At 49.1% G+C, this 17,832-nt stretch overlaps 1 protein-coding gene across 1 annotated transcript; it reads left to right on the forward strand.

Moving 5' to 3' along the window:
- Positions 1-1,311: 1,311 nt before the first annotated feature.
- HRK (harakiri, BCL2 interacting protein) lies at positions 1,312-17,036 on the forward strand. Its single transcript, XM_036929556.2, has 2 exons — positions 1,312-1,780; positions 16,590-17,036. Exon 1 carries the CDS (start codon positions 1,450-1,452, stop codon positions 1,723-1,725), a length of 276 nt encoding a protein of 91 aa, XP_036785451.1. The 5' UTR covers positions 1,312-1,449; the 3' UTR covers positions 1,726-1,780; positions 16,590-17,036.
- Positions 17,037-17,832: the final 796 nt, after the last annotated feature.

Raw genomic sequence — 17,832 nt, forward strand, 5'->3', positions numbered from 1 at the left:
AGGATTGTTGGGGGATTTATCTTAGGCAGTTAGGGAGGTACACCTTGGCCCAGTAACCTGCTCCGAAGGTAGGTCAGCACCTACTGGGGCTTGGTGATGGGGGAATGAACGACCAAGATCACAGCACATGGCAGATGCTGGGCGCCAAGAGGAAATCTCTCCTTGTGATAAAACCAGACCAAAACTAAGTTCATAGTCTTGAAGAATCCTTTCCAAGTGGCCAAAGGGCTCATCAGGCCTAGGCATCACTCTGCCCACAGGAAGGAGAGAATCAAAGCTTCCTCATCAGGTCTCAAACACTCCCCACCCCCCACCCCCCAGCCACCTGCAGGCTCCTCCAGTTTTCTGAATCCCAAAGTTATCTGAACCTCAGTGGAGGTTCAGGTTATCCCCCAAAGAATCCGAAGAGCCCCCTTACCCATCTGCACCTTCACTTGCAGAGTCTGGAGGGGGATATGGGAGGCCTCGAATTGGAAAGAGAGGGGCTAAAGTGCATCCCCCCCATTTTCTTCCGATCTCTTCGGGTCTCCACTTCACATTAAACCCGGGCCGCCACTAAACACTGTAACCCTGGCAGTAAAACATTCACAAAGGAGGCACACAAAAATAAGTTTCCTTCTAGAAAGCCCCTTGTGAGGGTCGCTGGGGTGCCGTGCGCCGAGAATGCGCGCCCTGCCAGAGCTAAGGCCCAACACCTCTAACCCCCCACCCCGCCTCCACCAAGGTTTCTAGTGGCGCTGGGGGCGCCATAGGGTCGAGCTGCGAAGCCCAGAATGAGGGTAGGGACCTGTGTCGACTGTATTAAAAGCCAAAGCCTACAGGTGCCGCGTCAGACCTGAAAGTAGGTAAGTTGGGTTAAATCTGGCCCTCTCAGGAGATTTTGAATCAACCCACTTCCCCCAAACAAAACAATAGCCTAGGAATATTTTTGAATAATGCAGCCGTATTCGATATCTGCTTCATCCAAAACGGCAAACAAGCCTGCTTTCCTCGCCAAATAGGAACTGGAGCTGATTTCAGGAAAAAGGGAAGGAGAAAACGTTCCCTTGCGCCCCGCCTCCGCGAGGGTCCCCGGTGAGCCCCCAAGCCAGCGGCCTCCGAGCCTAGACTCCCGGTCGCGTCCCCGCGCTTCCTCTCCCAAACCGCGCGCCCCCTTGCAGCCGGCGCCGCTAGGGTTAAAAGTTACCTCTTGGTTTCTTCTGCCTGCAGCCCCCCCCCCCGGGGCCGGATGATGTAACCCCCCTCCCCGCGCCCTCCCCGCCCCCCTCCACCATGTGACACTTTAATTAATAATAGCGCCGTCAGCACAACAAACGCACAACACAAGGAGAAACTTGGTGTCCAGGGGAGGCCCCCGGCGACTGGAGCGCGGCGGAGACAGGCGCGGTGGCCGGAGGGAGCGGAGGCGAGGGGCGGCCGGAGCGCGGGGAGGGAGTCAGGCCAGCGGCCATGTGCCCGTGCCCCCTGCACCGCGGCCGCGGGCCCCCGGCCGTGTGCGCCTGCAGCGCGGGCCGCCTGGGTCTGCGCTCGTCCGCTGCGCAGCTCACGGCCGCCCGACTCAAGGCGCTCGGCGACGAGCTGCACCAGCGCACCATGTGGCGGCGCCGCGCGCGGAGCCGGAGGGCGCCGGCGCCCGGCGCGCTCCCCACCTACTGGCCCTGGCTGTGCGCGGCCGCGCAGGTGGCGGCGCTGGCGGCCTGGCTGCTCGGCAGGCGGAACTTGTAGGAACGCGGGGCTTCTTGGTGGGGCCGGAGCCGAGACCCAGCCGAGCGATCAACAGGTACGCGAGCGAGCGAGCGACCGCCCGGGCGCGGTGGCAGGGGGCTGGCGACGCTGGGCTAGCTGGTGGTGGGAGTGCGGAAAGTTTGGGTTTCGTCTCTTCCTCTATCTCTCTTTCTCTGCTCCCTTCTCTTGCCAGGATCTCCGTCCCCCTCCTATCCAGTCCCCATCCCTCCTTCCTAGTGTCAGGGCCACCGTTTCTGCCCCTTGTCTCCGACTCCTTAAGCGTATTTTGCCACTCCTTCTGGGGAGAGGGGCGGCTTTGGGAGGACTTTAGCCTCCGTCATCCCCACCAGCCCCTCGAGGAGACACAGTGCAAGTAAAAGTGTGCTTGCTATGAGAGTGTACTTACAAGACACGCCGAATAATTATTACCTAACGCGATTTCAAGACAAGTCCCCTGCCCTCCAAGCCGCCTACCGTTCTTAAGTCGCCACCGTCTCCAAAGCCCCGTCTCCCTACGTGTCACTTCTTCGGTTTCTGTTCCCCATTCTCCGGAACTCCGAGTGCATCTCACCGCCCCCACCCCCCACCCCCCACCCCCCACCAATCCCCAGGTTTCTGGCTGGCACTTTCTCCCTAAGGCCCGCGCACTTTGCAGTTTTCCTCCGCCCTGACAACTTCTTCACTTCTGCAGTGAGGTGTTCCGTTTAAGCAGTTTGGCCTACTCTTCACCAGACCGTTGGAGAGGAGACGGGGAAAATGTCCCCAAAGTGGGCTGGGATCCGAGACTCTTAGGGAAACCCCAAGGGGAACCCTCAGTAAAAGAGGACTTAACAAGAGCTCCTTCTGGGTGTGAGGCCCTGTGGAGCGAGGGAATGTTTGAGAGCCTCCAGTATGCTAGGCACTGAGCGGTCGTGGGGGTGGGGAGTGGGTATCCGGCGGCCTGAGTACTTGATACCAGTGGGAGAAAAGAAGGGCGCTGAACATCTGCTGTGCACTAAGTCCTTGGGGTTGGAGAAGTATTGAGCATCAGCTGTGCGCCTGGCACTGCGCTAGGCGCTCTGGGGAGCAAACGTGTAAGGATTGTTTTTCCAGATTCTGGAATAGAGAGGAAGGCTGTGGAGAATGGTGGGTGGAGAGGATCAAGGCTGAGCCCACCTCAGGTGGGTCTAGAGCCAGAAGGTAAGGTCGAAGGCGAGAAAGCAGGCGGCACCGGGATGCCACGGCCCAAGATGCCGCGCGCTCGGGTCCCAGCCGAGCCCTACCGTGCACCGCCACCCTGGGAAGCTGGCGTGGCGCCCGCAGGCGAGGCCCGAGCGTCTGCGCCCGCAGGGAAAGGCGGCAGCCGGAGCGTGGGGGGTGGCAGCGCCCGGGGAGCTGCGGGGGTGCGCGGGGTGTGAGCCGGGAGCGCGGGCGACAGATGTCGCGTGGGCCTGCGCAACCCGGGCGCTGGCGAGGAGAGGTGCGCGCTTCGGGGCGCTCTCCGCCCCGTTCCTAAGGTCCCATCCGTTACCCCGCACCGCGGGAAGAGGGGCTGTCCTCGGCTGGAAAGGACCCGGCTGGGGCTGCAGCAGCCCAGGAGCGGGAACATTTTGGACAAGGAGTGGGGAGCAGGACAAGGGAGTCAAGCGAGACACGCGAAGCCCAAGGCTTGGAATTTGGAAAAGGGCAGAAAGGTGGGAAGAGAGGGAAAGAAAAAACGGGCAGCAAAACGGGGGAACAAAGCAAGGTCTGGGGAGCTGGGGAAAAAGAGAAACGGCCTGGAGAACAAGTTGCAAGATAGTGGGAAGGTGTCCTAGGAGGAAAGACTGGAAGCAAGAGGAATCCAGTAGAAATGGGGAGGAGGGCTAGTACTTGGCTTCCTCCGGCCTTGGGGTGCAGGTTAAGGAAGCTCTCCCTTTGACGGGCCGGTGCGGGATGCTGGGCGCCCCACTTGGGGGCAGAGAACGCCCGGCTAAAGCCGGACTGCGTGTGCTCTCGGGCCGCGAGGAGGCTGCGGGCCGGGAGGTGGCCGAAGCCCCCGCGGGTGCGCGCGGCGGAGACAAAGTGCTCCCCTCTGCGCCCAGGCGGAGCTGGGAGAGGCTCGGGCACCCGTGCAGGGCGGAGAGAAGCTTTACTGGTGCGGGGTCGCAGGTGATTGTCGCCCGCGGAGTTTATTTCCCCCTTCTCACTCTGCTTCTGGACTCCAAGCCACCTCCTCACCACAGCCCTGGCTTTTCTCCCACTGGCTGTGTCCCTCCTCGGCGTCTCCAGCAGCCACACCCTCCAAGATTCTGCGCTGACCCCAGGATGCCTCCGCACAGCGTTCCTCCAGCGCCACCCTTCTGTCCCTGGGGACAGCGGTGCATTGTGCACCACCCCTTTCCTGCGCTGCTGTCCGGGGTTCGCCAGGCGCGCGCTGCCAGCCTCGATCCCATCCCCACACTCTCCCGGCCGCCTACTACTTGCAGCTGGGCCTTTCTTGTGCTTATGGCTTACTTGGGGGAAACCCATCTTTTCCCAGCCTGTGGTTAGGAAAAAGTGAAAGGAAATCCAGCTTGGAGAAAGACAAGTTGTTGAGTTCTGTGTGTGGTCCTCCACTTTTCTCTCCACTCTAGAGGAGAAATGGGAATGCTCACAGATAACTTAGGTGTTGCTGGGAGGCCTGAGTCTGGGAGAGAGTTCTCTTAGGCCATGAGGGTGAGCTTAGCTATGTGCAGGACAATTTCACCCAATTTGTTTTGAGCCCCTACTGTGAGCCAGCAGTGCTTTTCTCAGAAGTTCATTGTAAAAACAAAACCAAACCTGAGTCTCAGTTTTCCCATATGTAAAATGGGAACAATAATAGTACTTCATGCTTAGGTGTTGTCAAGAGGGTAAAATGAATTCATATACAGAAAGCTCTTGAACAGTGCCAGAAACATAAGTAAGAAGTGGATCTAAATGTGAGCTATCATGATTATGATTCTGCATTTAGTATCTTTCTTTCCCTAAGTAGACATTTTGCCATTGTTAGATGGCAATTCCATACCATTTCTACTTGACCTCTTGTTGAATTAGGGCCATACAGGCCAGGATAGTAAGAACAGGGTTTAGGGATCAGATGGAATTGGATTTGAGTCCCAGCCTAGGAATTTGCTGGCAGTGTGACCTTGGGTAAGAACCATAACCTCTCTGAGCCTTTATCTGTAAACAGGAGCTGTACCTCTTCCAGGGCTGCTGGGAAGATGATAGAAGAGCATCATTTAAAGTGGCCAGTGCAGTGCCTGGCACTTAGTTCACTCATCAGAGGATGTGAAATGGTTAATGCCATTCTTACTATTTCAAAGGGGAAACTGAGGCAGAGCTCCCCTGAATTGTCCCAAAGGATCAGTGGCAAAGTCAGAAATGGAATTGGAGATTCTGTTTTTGAGGGTCCTCATCATGCAGCACCCCCATGATTTGGGGGGTGCAGGGGAGGCAGCAGCAAGCAGAGGGGTTGGTGAGCTGTGAATTCCTGCACTAGAGAGTCCCTTTCTGAGAGAGCCTGGGGGAAGGCTCCTTGAAGGCTGGGGAGGCCAAGAGGAAGATGGGTGTGATTTAACCAGTCACTGCTGGAAGATACAGGGGAGAAGGAACAAAAGACGCTTTATGGTGAGTGCTGGCTGGTGGAGGCGTGGGAGGGAGGGAGAAGGGTGCCTTGGGAGGGGCTGGGAGGCAGAGAATGGAGCTGAGGAATCTGGCAGGGAGAGGGGGCCAGAGCTGGGCAGAATCTTGCCTTGGGACTAAAGGGAGAGAGGGGACTCTCCAGGCCCAAGAGGCAACGAGGTGGTCAGTGGCAAGGAAGATAATGGGCCAGCAGGAGCCTGCTTTAATGAATTAATGACAGCCTGGCCTGCCAGCCAGACATGCTAACTGGTTCTTGGCAGGTACTTTGGGGATTAAGTGGTTAAACCTGGAGGCGCATCCCTCAGGCCTCCCTCCCAGCCGGCTGCACCCCTGCCAGGATTACTTTTAGAGCTTGAAAGCCTAGGGGAGGGGAGGGAGCAAGCAGAATGGAAGGAGACAGCTGTTGGGGAGGAACCCCCCGGGAAGGGGCCAGATGTGCAGGACCATGGCAGCCTTCCTGCCACATGGTCCCTGTCTGGAGTCGCCTGCTTGTCTAGTGAGAGGCCAGGGCACAAGTGACTGAGCTGTCAGTGTAAAAAGAGACACACCCAGGGATAATTAAATGCACGCCAGATGTGGGCTGAGTGGATTTGGCAACCTCTGGTTTTTGAGAACCAGCTTTTCAGACCTATGTTGGGGTAGGGAGGAGTGCAGTGGGCGCTTCTCTTTCCTCTCTGTCATCACCAGGGAACGTGTGATAGGCTTTCACAGAACAATCAGCTGCCCTGTAGTATCCCTAGGCCCTGGTGACTTGCTTGTCACATAGTAGGTGAACAATAACTGTGTGATGAATAAATGAGTCAATCAGAAACCATGCACTGTATTACTATTTCCCAAATTCAGCTTCTTTCACTTATTCGGCTCTTAATTATTTAGTGCCTACTGTGTGCAAGGTATTGTGGACACAAGAAGGACCAAGCCATAGAAGACTGTTCTCATGGAGCCCATGTTGACAGACAGTTAAGTCAATAAAGATTGTTCTGGTTACTACCGCCATGTAACAAATAACTCTGATACACAGTGGCTTAAAACAACTGTTTGGTTAATGCTTTTATATATTCAGACAAGGGTAGGTAATTCAGATAAGGCACAGCAGGGGTGACTTGTCTCTGCTCCAGGAAGGCTTCGGGCTGGCAACCACAGCATTTACACTCAGCCTCCCCTTGTGACCTGGCCTTCCCCACAGCGTGGCAGCCTTACTGTAGTTGGCTTCCAACCCCGCAACTCGGAACTCCAAAATCAAGGGTCTGGAGGCCAGGTGGCAGCTTTTGCCTTTTCTGACCCAGCTTCAGAAGTCACTTTGGTTAGAAGCAAGTCACAAGCCAACCCAGATTCAGGGGAGTGGGGTTTGATGCCACACCGTGGGGGAGTGGCAAGGTCCTGGACTAGCATGTAGGCCAGGAGAGATTGTTGTGACCATCTCCGGAGGATGCAGTGGAACACAGAGATAATTTCAGGAAGTGAAGAGGGGGCTGAAGGTATACGTGAAGATGATGTGGTAGAGTCTGGAGGCTCCTTCTCTGCAGTGCTCAGGGAAGGCCAATCTGAGGAGGAATCAGGGCACCAGTGACTTGATTGACAAGGGGCTAGCCATGTGAAGACCTGCAAGGAAGGTGTTCTGGGAGAGAGTAGCAAGTCCGTGGCCTGGAGGTGAGACTGTGTTTGAGGAAGAGAAAAATGACTTGAACTTGGGGGAGAAGTCATGTCAACTTGGTGAAGTCAGAGAGGTAGGCAGGGGCTAGATCAGGCCACGGTAGGGAAGCTGAGTTTTGTTCTAAGCACAGCAGGAAGAAGAGGGGAGGAAAAAGCTCAGAGAGACTTTCCTAAGAAATGGCATAGCGCAGACAGCACATGAGAAGATTTACAAGAGGACAATTAGATGTGATGCAGTAAAGGGGGTTACATGCCATCATGCACTTGTATGGTGCACTGAGTACCAGCTCGGAGCTGGCACTGGGATGCAGGGATGCAGAGATGAACGAGTCCCAGGCCCTGGCTTCAGGTGCTCCTAGACGTCAGGCGCAGGAGACCCTGGCTCTGACCCCTGCCCCAGCTTCTTAGGGAAGTGAACTAGTTCGCCTCCTGCCAGGTCTGAGAGGTCCTGCTCCCTGCACCAGCTCATGATGCCCAATCCTCAGTGTTGTCAGAACATTATGGATACTGGCTGGATTCGCATCACCTAAGAAATTTCACCGTTCAGTTCATCATTATCTCCCCTCTCTCCTTCCTGTCCTAAACTGGCGCCCCTACTGTTGGGTGGGGGATCTCCATGCTAGCCCTCATCAGTGAGCTGGATCCTCTTATTACTGCTAGATACCAGGGAAGGAGAAAGCTCCTTTACCCTCCAGAGGGGAGAAAACTGGCTGTTCCGTGGAGTGTTACCATCACTGAACCTTTGTTCCATAGGCCACAGACTCAGGCAAGATGGAATGAATTGCTTTGGGAAACTATGAAACATGCCTTTTTTAAAAAAATGGCTTTTTCTTGATTTCAGAAAAATACTACAAGTTCATTATGAAATACTTGGAAAATGTTGAATAAAATAAAATTTTCATTGATTGTTTTTATCTCTACTCACTGTTAACATTTTGATAGATTTTTTCCCATTAAAAAAAATGCATTGATAGGCACTTTAATAAATGGGAATCACTCTGAATATATTCTCTGTAACCTGGTTTTTTCATTATACTATAGACATTTCCCATGCCTTCTAAGATTTTCTTACAGGTTGCTTGTATTTCATTATTTGGCTGTTTCATCCTTTGCCTCCCAATGTGCTGTTCTTGGACATTTAGATGGTTTCCAAGATGATGAGGACATCCTCATGTGTAGCTCATTGGGCACTTCACAGGTGATTTTCTTAAAAATGCCCACAAGCAGAACTTTGATATTAAAGCCTGTATAAACATTCGTTTATTAAAAAGGTTATCTAAAGAGTGTAAAATCTTGTGGTAAAGGCCCAGAAGCGCTTTCTAAACAAATGCTGCCATTTATTCCCACTTCTCATTCATGTCACTGCCTCTGCACATCATGTGGTTCTCAGTTTGGCTCTTGAGTTGGCTGTTACCATCCTCAGCTCAATCTGTGTTGTGGAATGTTCCATGCGGACTGTACCTCTAGCCATTGTGGGAGTGCATAAGAGTGCAGATGGCTCCTTGCATGCCCATCCCAGGTTCAAGTAAAGGCTCCCAGTCACAGAGATGGTCCTAGGAATTTGGAAAGCCTCCCTACCTGCTTGGCTGTATGTGTGACCAGGGCACAGCCATGTACCATGTTTACCTGATATTCTCAGATCTAGCACATGGTACTTAATACTTACTGTAGGATGCTAATATACTAATGATGGGGAAACTCAGATACCATGCCTTGTGGGAGGCTTCAGAGAATAGGAATGTGTCAGGAGCAATGGGATGGTTGTAAGAAGAGGTACCATTTTCAAAGATAGCCAAGGTTTAAAATATTTTAACCTGTTGGCACATTATGGGGCTGAACTGTTGATTCAGAAAATTTAACTACTGGTCTTTTTTTTTTTTTTTTTTTTTTACTGGTCAATATTTGTCTCATTCACCCAGATTTTATGCTAAGGCAAAACAGCCTGGTGGAAGATGATATGAACTTTGGAGTCAGGTTAACTTTTAGATTAGGTCCCAATCTGACATTTACCAGGTGTGTGACCTTAGGCATGTCCCTTTACCTTCAGAGCAATGTGAGGCACGTCACTGATGTTAAGAAGATGGTAGAAAATAGTAAAGGATAGCGTGGGATGTGTTGTTCTGACCTGGTGTAAAATTCAGTCTGTGGGGTGGTGAGAACTCAGAGGGACCTTTTGTTTAAAGGAGGTGCTGGTCCTGCCTCCTCTGCTCTGGCTCACCACAGCCTGGTTAAGCCGCTGCACCAGGGCTGGTAGAAGCTTCAGGACAGGACTTCCCAACCTGGTGACACTCGCCTCCAGATCCCGTGAGGGCACCAATCAGGTATATTTTGTTGCCCATCGTTGTATCCCAGCCCCTTGCAAGGTAACCGGCACAGAGTGGGCATTTACTATTGACTGACTGAATGGACAAATAAATGAATGAATTTGGAGGAGACCTCAGGGAACCCCCAGAAATTACACATACAATTAGCTGATATCATATTCCTGTATTTCCCTCCACCAGAGATAGGAAAGCCATAACTTTGATCCGATTCACAAAAGATCTATGACCCGAAAAGGTCACATTCTAGAAACAGCCAGAACTAGACAGGACTTTGGAGACCACCTAACCCAACTGCCTCACTTTACAGATAGGTGAACTGAGGCACTGAGCAGCTATTGAGGGTTAAGATGAGGTGGGCTGAAATGCCAGCTGACTCTAGAGTGTCTGAGTGTGGAGGCAACGTTGCAACCTGGTGGCCTCCTAGCTGAATTTGGCCTACAGTTGAGTTTTGTTTGACACGCGTGTTTTTTTTCCACCCAACAGTTAAACATTTGGCACTTTCATGTAGGAGCCTGCGTTTTCAGTTTTTCTTGAAAACAAAACAAAGAACAAAACTGAAGATAAGTATCAGAAATCCCTTTAGATGGGAAGCAAACCCTCTGGTTATCACAGCACCCCTGGCACACTTTATTGAGCCCATTAAATTTGCAGTGCGATTTAGGTACATCCTTTGGTGCATATACCACCCATATACATATCCTATTTTAAGTAAGTGAGATCATACTGTTCATGCTGTTTGTGATCTGCTTTTACCCCACTAAAAACAGATGGCTGACATCTTCCCATGTCAATGAAGAAATGTTTCCATCATCCTTTTTAATGGTTGCATGGTGTTCCAGTGTTAGGTGGACCATGATTTACTTACCTAGTCTCCTCCCCAGGGACATTTATACTACTTCCCATTATCAGATGATGTAAAGGAGGTGTAGTGAACATTTTGTTTGGACAGCTTTGCAGAAAAAGTGAAGTTCCCAGAGGCGAAGTTGTTGGGTCAAAGAATGTGCATGTTATGATTTGTGATATATATGGCAAGATTACTGGGCTGGGCCATGGCCTCCCAGCTCTCAGTGCTCATCCTTCTGGAAGTCAGGCTGGTTTGGCATTCAAGGCCCACACACCAGAAGTTCATGTTGGGCAGGACCTCTCTGCACAGACTTTACATAATCAATACCTACTCACCAACACCATTGATGACTACTCACTGATAGCACTGATAACTACCAATAACATTCATTGATAACTATTCACAGACAGCATTGGTAAGTACTCAGTGATAGCGTTCACTGATAACTACTAAGAGCACTTATTGGTTACTGCGCACTGATGGCATTGACAATGACTGATGGCCCTGATAACTACTTGCAGATAGTGGAGGCCTGGGCAGAGGGGAGTCACACTTCTTCTAGGAGCTGCCAAATGGCCTCTCCCCTTCTTGCACGCTAGTCTAGCCTTCTGCTCCTTCAGTCCCCTTACCACCAGCTCCTTGGCACCCAGCTTCCTAACTGGGCAGCACAAAATGCACGGATGGAGAATCAGGTGATGACACAGACCAGCACTGCCTTCCTCCATCCAGGAGTATCTGCACAGAGACCTCTGTCTCCATGATTCTTAGGTTCTAGGGCCCACTGCGGGCGCCTTCTGAGCCCCATGGTCAGAGTCAACCCACTGAAACCAGAGATGGAGAAGTGGGAAGCTGCCACATCGTTCCCCTGCTCATCCACCTTCCGTCAGCTCAGCAGGTTGACTGGAGCACCTGCCATGTGCCGAGCATTGTGCTGTGCTCTGGGGACATAATGAGGTGGGGGAGAGACTCAGTGTCTGTAATGCACAGAAAATATTCTGGGATGCTTAGGGGTGGAGTGAAGGGCGCTTTCCCTTTTATTTCTCTATCCTCCTCTGCTGTTTGGAGTTGTAATGCATCACTTTTGCAAACAGCCAGAGCAAAAACGGTATTTTTTAAATTAAAAATTGTGACCCCCCCCTAGGAAGGAACCCAAGAGTCCTAAGTCTTTTCAGATAGAGGGAAAAGGGGGTGAGCCTCTCTCTTCTGGATCTAATGCTCTGTGGGGTTCACACGTCACAGCTTTCCACCTTCAGCACCTAAACGGGGGGAGCATTGCCACCCAGGGAGGCAGGACCCTGAGGTTTCATGTTCTCCCCTCCACCTGCCTGCCTCCTCCATGCGTGGGTGAAAAGTGGAAATAGGGACATTTAAAAAAAGGCATTTCGTTAGTCTCCTTAGTTGCGGGCTTTGGTTGTGAGTCAGCATTTGAGGAAGTTCTTAATGAGCCAAGTTTGAGGAACAACATCCCAGGGGCAGGATAGAGGCTCATGGGGGTGATGGACTTTATGTTTTTAAATAGTTTGAAACTGTACAATTACTACTTGTTCCTTGCGAAGAAAAAAAAAAGTCAAAAAACCATAAATGATACACATAAAGTACAGCTGACCCTGAAAAACACGGAGGGGGTGGGTTAGGTGTGCCGGCTGCCTATACAGTTGCATATCTGGATATAACTTTTGACACCCCAAAAATGTAACTACTAATAGCCTGCTGTTAACCGGAAGCCTCTCTGATAATATAAACAGATTAACACATATTTTGTATGTTTTGTGTATTATATACTATATTCTCACAGTGAAATAAGTTAGAGAAAAGAAAATGGTTTTTGAAATTGTCACAAATCTCCAAGAAATCTGCAATACATTTACTGAAAGACATCTGTGTATAAGTGAACCAGTGCGGTTCAAATCCGTGTTGTTCAGGGGTCAACTGTGTATAAAGTAAAGGACTAGAAGTGTTCTTTTACTCTGTCCCCAAAGCCACTCCCATGGGGCAACCCAGTCTAGAATATGGAATAATAACAGTAATAGTAACAGTATTATTATAATAGTAATAGTAACAGCAAATGCAGACCTTACTATGTGTTGAACTTCTAAGTGCCTCACATACATTAATATTTTTAGTCCTCATATCAGCACAATGAGATTCACTATTATTCGCCCCTTTTCCATATAAGGAGACCCAGAGAGGTTAACAACTGGCCCAAGGTCACACAGCTTTTAAGTGTCTGAATCAAGATTCCAACTCAGTCATTGGGCTTCAAAGTCTGTGTTCTTAACCATTACACTATTTTGCCTCTTCACCACTTTTTATCTGGATATATAGATATCCATACATGTGTGTGTACACACATATACATAAATATTTTCATTACAGGGAAGAAGATCTGAGATCATGTTATTTGTTTTTTTTTTTTTTTTTTTTTTAATAATTATTTTTTATTGAAGGGTAGTTGACACACAGTATTACATTACATGAGTTTCAAGTGTACAACACAGTGGTAGAACATTTATATACATAATTCTAGGTTCCAGCTATCACCCTACCAGGCTGTTACAATAACTTGACTATATTCCTTATGCTATACATTACATCCCGGTTACTTATTTATTTTACCATTGGAAGTCTGTCCTTCTTTTTTTTTTTTTTTTTTTTTTTTTGTGAGGGCATCTCTCATATTTATTGATCAAATGGTTGTTAACGACAATAAAATTCTGTATAGGGGAGTCAGTGCTCAATGCACAATCATTATTCCACCCCAAGCCTAATTTTTGTCAGTCTCCAATCTTCTGAGGCATAACAAACAAGTTTTTACATGTAGAACAAATTCTTACATAATGAATAAGTTACATAGTGAACAGTACAAGGGCAGTCATCACAGAAACTTTTGGTTTTGCTCATGCATTATGAACTATAAACAGTCAGTTCAAATATGAATACTCATTTGGTTTTTATACTTGATTTATATGTGGGTACCACATTTCTCTCTTTATTATTATTATTTTTAATAAAATGCTGAAGTGGTAGGTAGATACAAGATAAAGGTAGAAAACATAGTTTAGTGTTGTAAGAGAGCACATGTAGATGATCAGGTGTGTGTCTGTAGACTATGTGTTAATCCAAGCTAGACCAGGGCAATAAAACATCCACGTATGCAGAAGATTTCTCTCAGAACGGGGGGGTGAGGTTCTAAGCCTCACCTCTGTTGATCCCCAATTTCTCACCTGATGGCCCCCCTGCGACTGTGCCTGTCTTAGGTTGTTCCTCCCTTGAGGAATCTTACCCGTGAGATCATGTTATTTGGCCATTTTCTCTTTCCAGTTAAGAATCATGGGCATCTTTGTGTCTCAGCACATTTAGATCTACCTCTTTCTAATAAGCATGGACCTTAGTTTGTTAATCCCATCTCTTCTTGATGGACACATTTGGTTGTTTCCAAATTGCTGCTATTATAAATAAAGCTGGAGAGAACATCCTTGAGCACACTTATGTGACTACCTAGCCTCAGGTGTCTAAGTTAAGATTCCCCAAAGCATATGCACAGGCCCACTCTCTGATTGTGGATGTGGTGACGGTATCCACTGGCTGTGCAGAAGCGTGCTTCCAATGCTCATCTTTCACGATGGACATCAACCTGCAACCAACATACAGCAGGTGTGGGAATTTGCCCATTTAGCAGCCCTGGGAAACCCTTAGAAAGACTCATTTTGGGCTCAGTGACTTACAGGGAGGAAAAGTGGAAATCAGTTGCTGGTTCTACCTAGTTTTACAAGAAAATGCCATTCCTTTCATGGAGGTACTTGACCACAGCTTTAAAATACAGTTTCTCTTCTCTCCTGATGCTGTTATTTTCTCTTCATACTGTGCATTCAACTCACATGTAGACATAACCTCAATCCCCATAACTTTGAGATGCTGGTGACCGCAGTCCTCTGTTTGAGCCACCTTGTACCTTACTCAGGCCACTTCCCCACCTAAATGATCCTTCCTTCTTCCAAATATTGAAAAAATATGTACATGTATCTCCAAGGTCCAGGTCAAATCTTGCTTCCTTTGTGAAGCTTTCCTGGTGAGCGTGTTGCATCCTGACTTCTGGGCCATAAATACACCTGCAGATAATAAGTCTTCTAGTGTACTGGCCTCTGGTATGCATGTCTGCCAAGAAGACTGGAGGCACATGGAAGGCAGGCACTGGGCCATATCTGGTGCAGAGAACAATGCTTAGCACAAAGTCAACACACTCAATAGCATGTAGTAGGTGCTTAGTAAACATGGTTACAAGAGGCCAGCTTTTATAAACTGAATCAAGTGTGTCTATCAATTGAGTTGATGTGTGACTGTGAGTCAGTATTCTGTGAAAACAGCTCCTACTGGGTTTGCTCCTTTGTGCTGCAGGGGAATCAGGGGACAGGGGTGCTGCAGAGGCCTTTGGCCACCATCTAAGCATGTTCAGAGCAAAAGGTTTTAAGTTGCTGACTCAGAACCTTTTAACTGTCAGGTAATGTTCATTGTGGAGTCCCTGTGATTAGGACTCACCTCTTTTGTGAAGTCATAGGTATTGCTCAGGGTCCAAGTAAGAGGCAGAAAGTACCCCTAAGGTGAGGAATTAGAGAAAGATTTAGTCAAGGTGTGGACAGGGTTTAGGAAACCAATGAGATGTAAGGCAGTACCCTAGGGCAGGCAGCACTGCCCTGGCTTGAAGGGGTGAGGCCAGGATATAGGACTTGGGCCCTGGAGGGAGTCTGGAGCCCAAGCAGAGAGCTGCCTGACAGGCGGGCGGATTGGAGAACAGGAGCTGAGGAATAAATACCCTGGCGGCGCGGTCCCATCTGTTGACCAGACCTGGCAGGAAGCCAGAGGCAGAGGGAGCCTGTTGGTGTTCTCATCCTGGCAATGTCCTGGACTTCTTCTACCCTGGAGGTCATAAAGTAATCTCTCTCCCACTAATTTCCTATGCCACTTGGTGTGTTATACCCACGGCAGTTCCTATACCACTTGCTTTAGAGAAACGTGTGGAATGTTTTGATCTCCTCGCTCATTTGCAGCCCCTGCTACCTCTCCAACCTCACCCTCCCAGTCCCCATGGCGCAGTCTTTGCTGAGCCCCCAGATCCCCTAACCTAGCAGTATTTCACTCCTCTGTTTCTTGTCCTGTTTGTGTCCCTTTCCCCTTTCCCTTCCCCCATCTCTCCCTTCCCCCATCTCTCTCTTCCCCTCTTCCTCTGCCTTCTGATAGAGTTCACCTACAACAAAAATCCATCCTTTTAGAATGCATGAGTCCATGGTTTTTATTGTATTTCCAGAATTGTGCAACCATTCCCACAATCAATTTTAGCGCATTTTTGTTTCCCCAACAGAAACCCTGTACCCATTAGCAGTCACTCTCCAGTCCCTCCCCAACCCCCCAGCCCCGGTCAGCCACTAAGTTACCTTCTGCCTCTAAAGATTTGTCTCTTGTGGACATTTCATATACATGGATTCATACACTAGGTGGCTTTTTGTGTCTGTTTTCTTTCACTCAGCATCATAACTTCAAGGAGCACGCATAGTGTAGAGTGTGTCAGTGTGTTACACCTTTTTACGGCCAAGTAATATTCCACTGTAGGGAAACAGCCCGTTTTATTTATCAGTTGATGGACATTTGGGTTGTTTCCTCTTTTTTGGCTACCATGGATAATGCTGCTATGGACATTTATGCACAAGTTTTTGTATGGATATATGCCTTTGATTCTCTTGGGTATGTACTGTCTTTTCTGCCCTGATTCATCTTATCCTGGCTAATTCCCTGGCATCCTTCAGGACTCAGCAGGGGTCTGCCTCTTTCCCCAAGAGCTCTCCTTGACTCCCCCTCTCCTGCATATGCTGCCTCTTTTCTGGGCTCCCATAGTCTGTTTACCCAGACTGCATGATCCTCATGTGACACTGCTATTATCAATTTCTTCCCATGTTCCTCTCTTGGCCTCTGAGCCCCTTAAGGGCAAAAACTATGTCATCAGATCTGTAACACCTAGTAGGGTACTTGTTTGTTTGAAAATGAATGAATGGTCCTGATTTGGAGGAGAAAAATAAAGGCTTTACATTTTCTTTTTTAATCACAGAAGATGCTTATGTAAACATCTAGGTCTTTAAACAGAGATGGGTGTATGCATGTGTGTGTGTGTGTGTGTGTGTGAGAGAGAGAGAGAGAGAGAGAGAGAGAGAGAATGTGAATGTTAGGGAAGGCTGCTGTATGGACAGAGTTTCAGGGGTGAATATTAAGACTAGCTTTTGGGGAACCCTTCCTCCAAAATCAGAGCCTTGTATCTAGCAGCTGTCCCCCATCCCCCTCCATCTCCCACCATCCGGGACCCAAGGCACTGATGTCATCCCCATGACTGTGCATGTGCTCACTGACCGAAATACAAATCTTTATTTCTGCAGGTTGGTGAAAACCCTGTGTCCTTGGAGAAAGCTGGTTCCTGTTTTCCTGAGGGGGAGCTCAGAGCTTGAACGGCCGTGGTTGGCACTTCGAGAAGGAAGTGGAGAATAAAGACGGCGCCTGGAGCAATAGTAGTAACGTGGAATGGGACTGGGGAAGCCCTTTGGATATCCAGCTGCAGAAACAGACACCCCAATGCTATTTACATACAGCTCTATATATAAAAAAATATGAATATTACTATTCAGTGCATGCCTTGTCGAGGACGTGGTCCTCTCCCTTTTCTGCACCTTCTGATGTGAACTTTGATACTCTTTCATGTCTGGGGCACCGGAAGAAAGCTTATTGTGTACCTAGAAAATCTGCAAAGACTGGTGGGAATTAGCCTCAGAGTTGACCAGTTGGGAGGGATACTGGTAGAGGAAGAGGCGAAATTGCAAAAGGCAAAATGGAAAGAAAAAAAGACAGGAGGGCTTGGGGCCAGTTTTGTAGGGGCAGTCTGGGATGACTGCATTCATAAAGTCTTGACAAGTCCTTGCCTCTCTCTCTGCACCTAGCTAGCTAGTTAGTACCACTGTCACATCAAGACAAATGGGATTTCTTCTCCCTACCCATCTGGCGTCTCTGGTGCTTCACTTCAATCTTGCTGGTGCTGCCATGGGTTTCTGTTGCCAGACCCGCAAGGCCAAGGGATGAGCGATTTCTATTTTGCTGTTTTGGATTCTCTTTTTAAAGGGAGGAGTTGCAAAAGTGCCACTTGAGAGTTTCTTCTCTTTCTCTGTGGGGATAAATATCCAGAGGTGTTTTGGGGCAAATGCTAGGGCCTAGAAGTGGGGGAGGGGACGGCATTGAGTGGCATGATGGCTATGAGGTGGAAAGCTGTCCTCATATGTGACTTGTTTCCTATCTCCTCCACTCGCGCAAAAGTGTCCTGGGAATTCAGCCCATGGCCTCCCCCACTTCCCATGGGGATTTCAGGGCTTAGGTTTTATGCATTAAAAAGCCAAGAAATGGCTACATTCTGGTCAAGGGTGATTTATAAGCAAGGGACGTTGGGGGAGGGAGCAGGTCATTTAAATGAAATGCACCAGCATCTAACTGACTGACAGAGGGTCTGATCTCTCCCCCCCAAGGATAAACTATTTTCAGAAGTTTCTAGAAGGGCTAAAAAAAGATGTGTGCTGGACAGAGACTTGGCTGCAAAGACTCTACAGGGAGCAATGATTATTTTTTGCTTTCGGTTAA

This window comes from Manis pentadactyla, chromosome 14 (genome assembly GCF_030020395.1).
Source record: "Manis pentadactyla isolate mManPen7 chromosome 14, mManPen7.hap1, whole genome shotgun sequence".
Taxonomy (NCBI): Eukaryota; Metazoa; Chordata; class Mammalia; order Pholidota; family Manidae; genus Manis; species Manis pentadactyla.

Coding starts and splice junctions, on each gene's coding strand:
- HRK (XM_036929556.2), top strand. CDS start 1,450: ATGTGCCCGTGCCCCCTGCACCGCGGCCGCGGGCCCCCGGCCGTGTGC.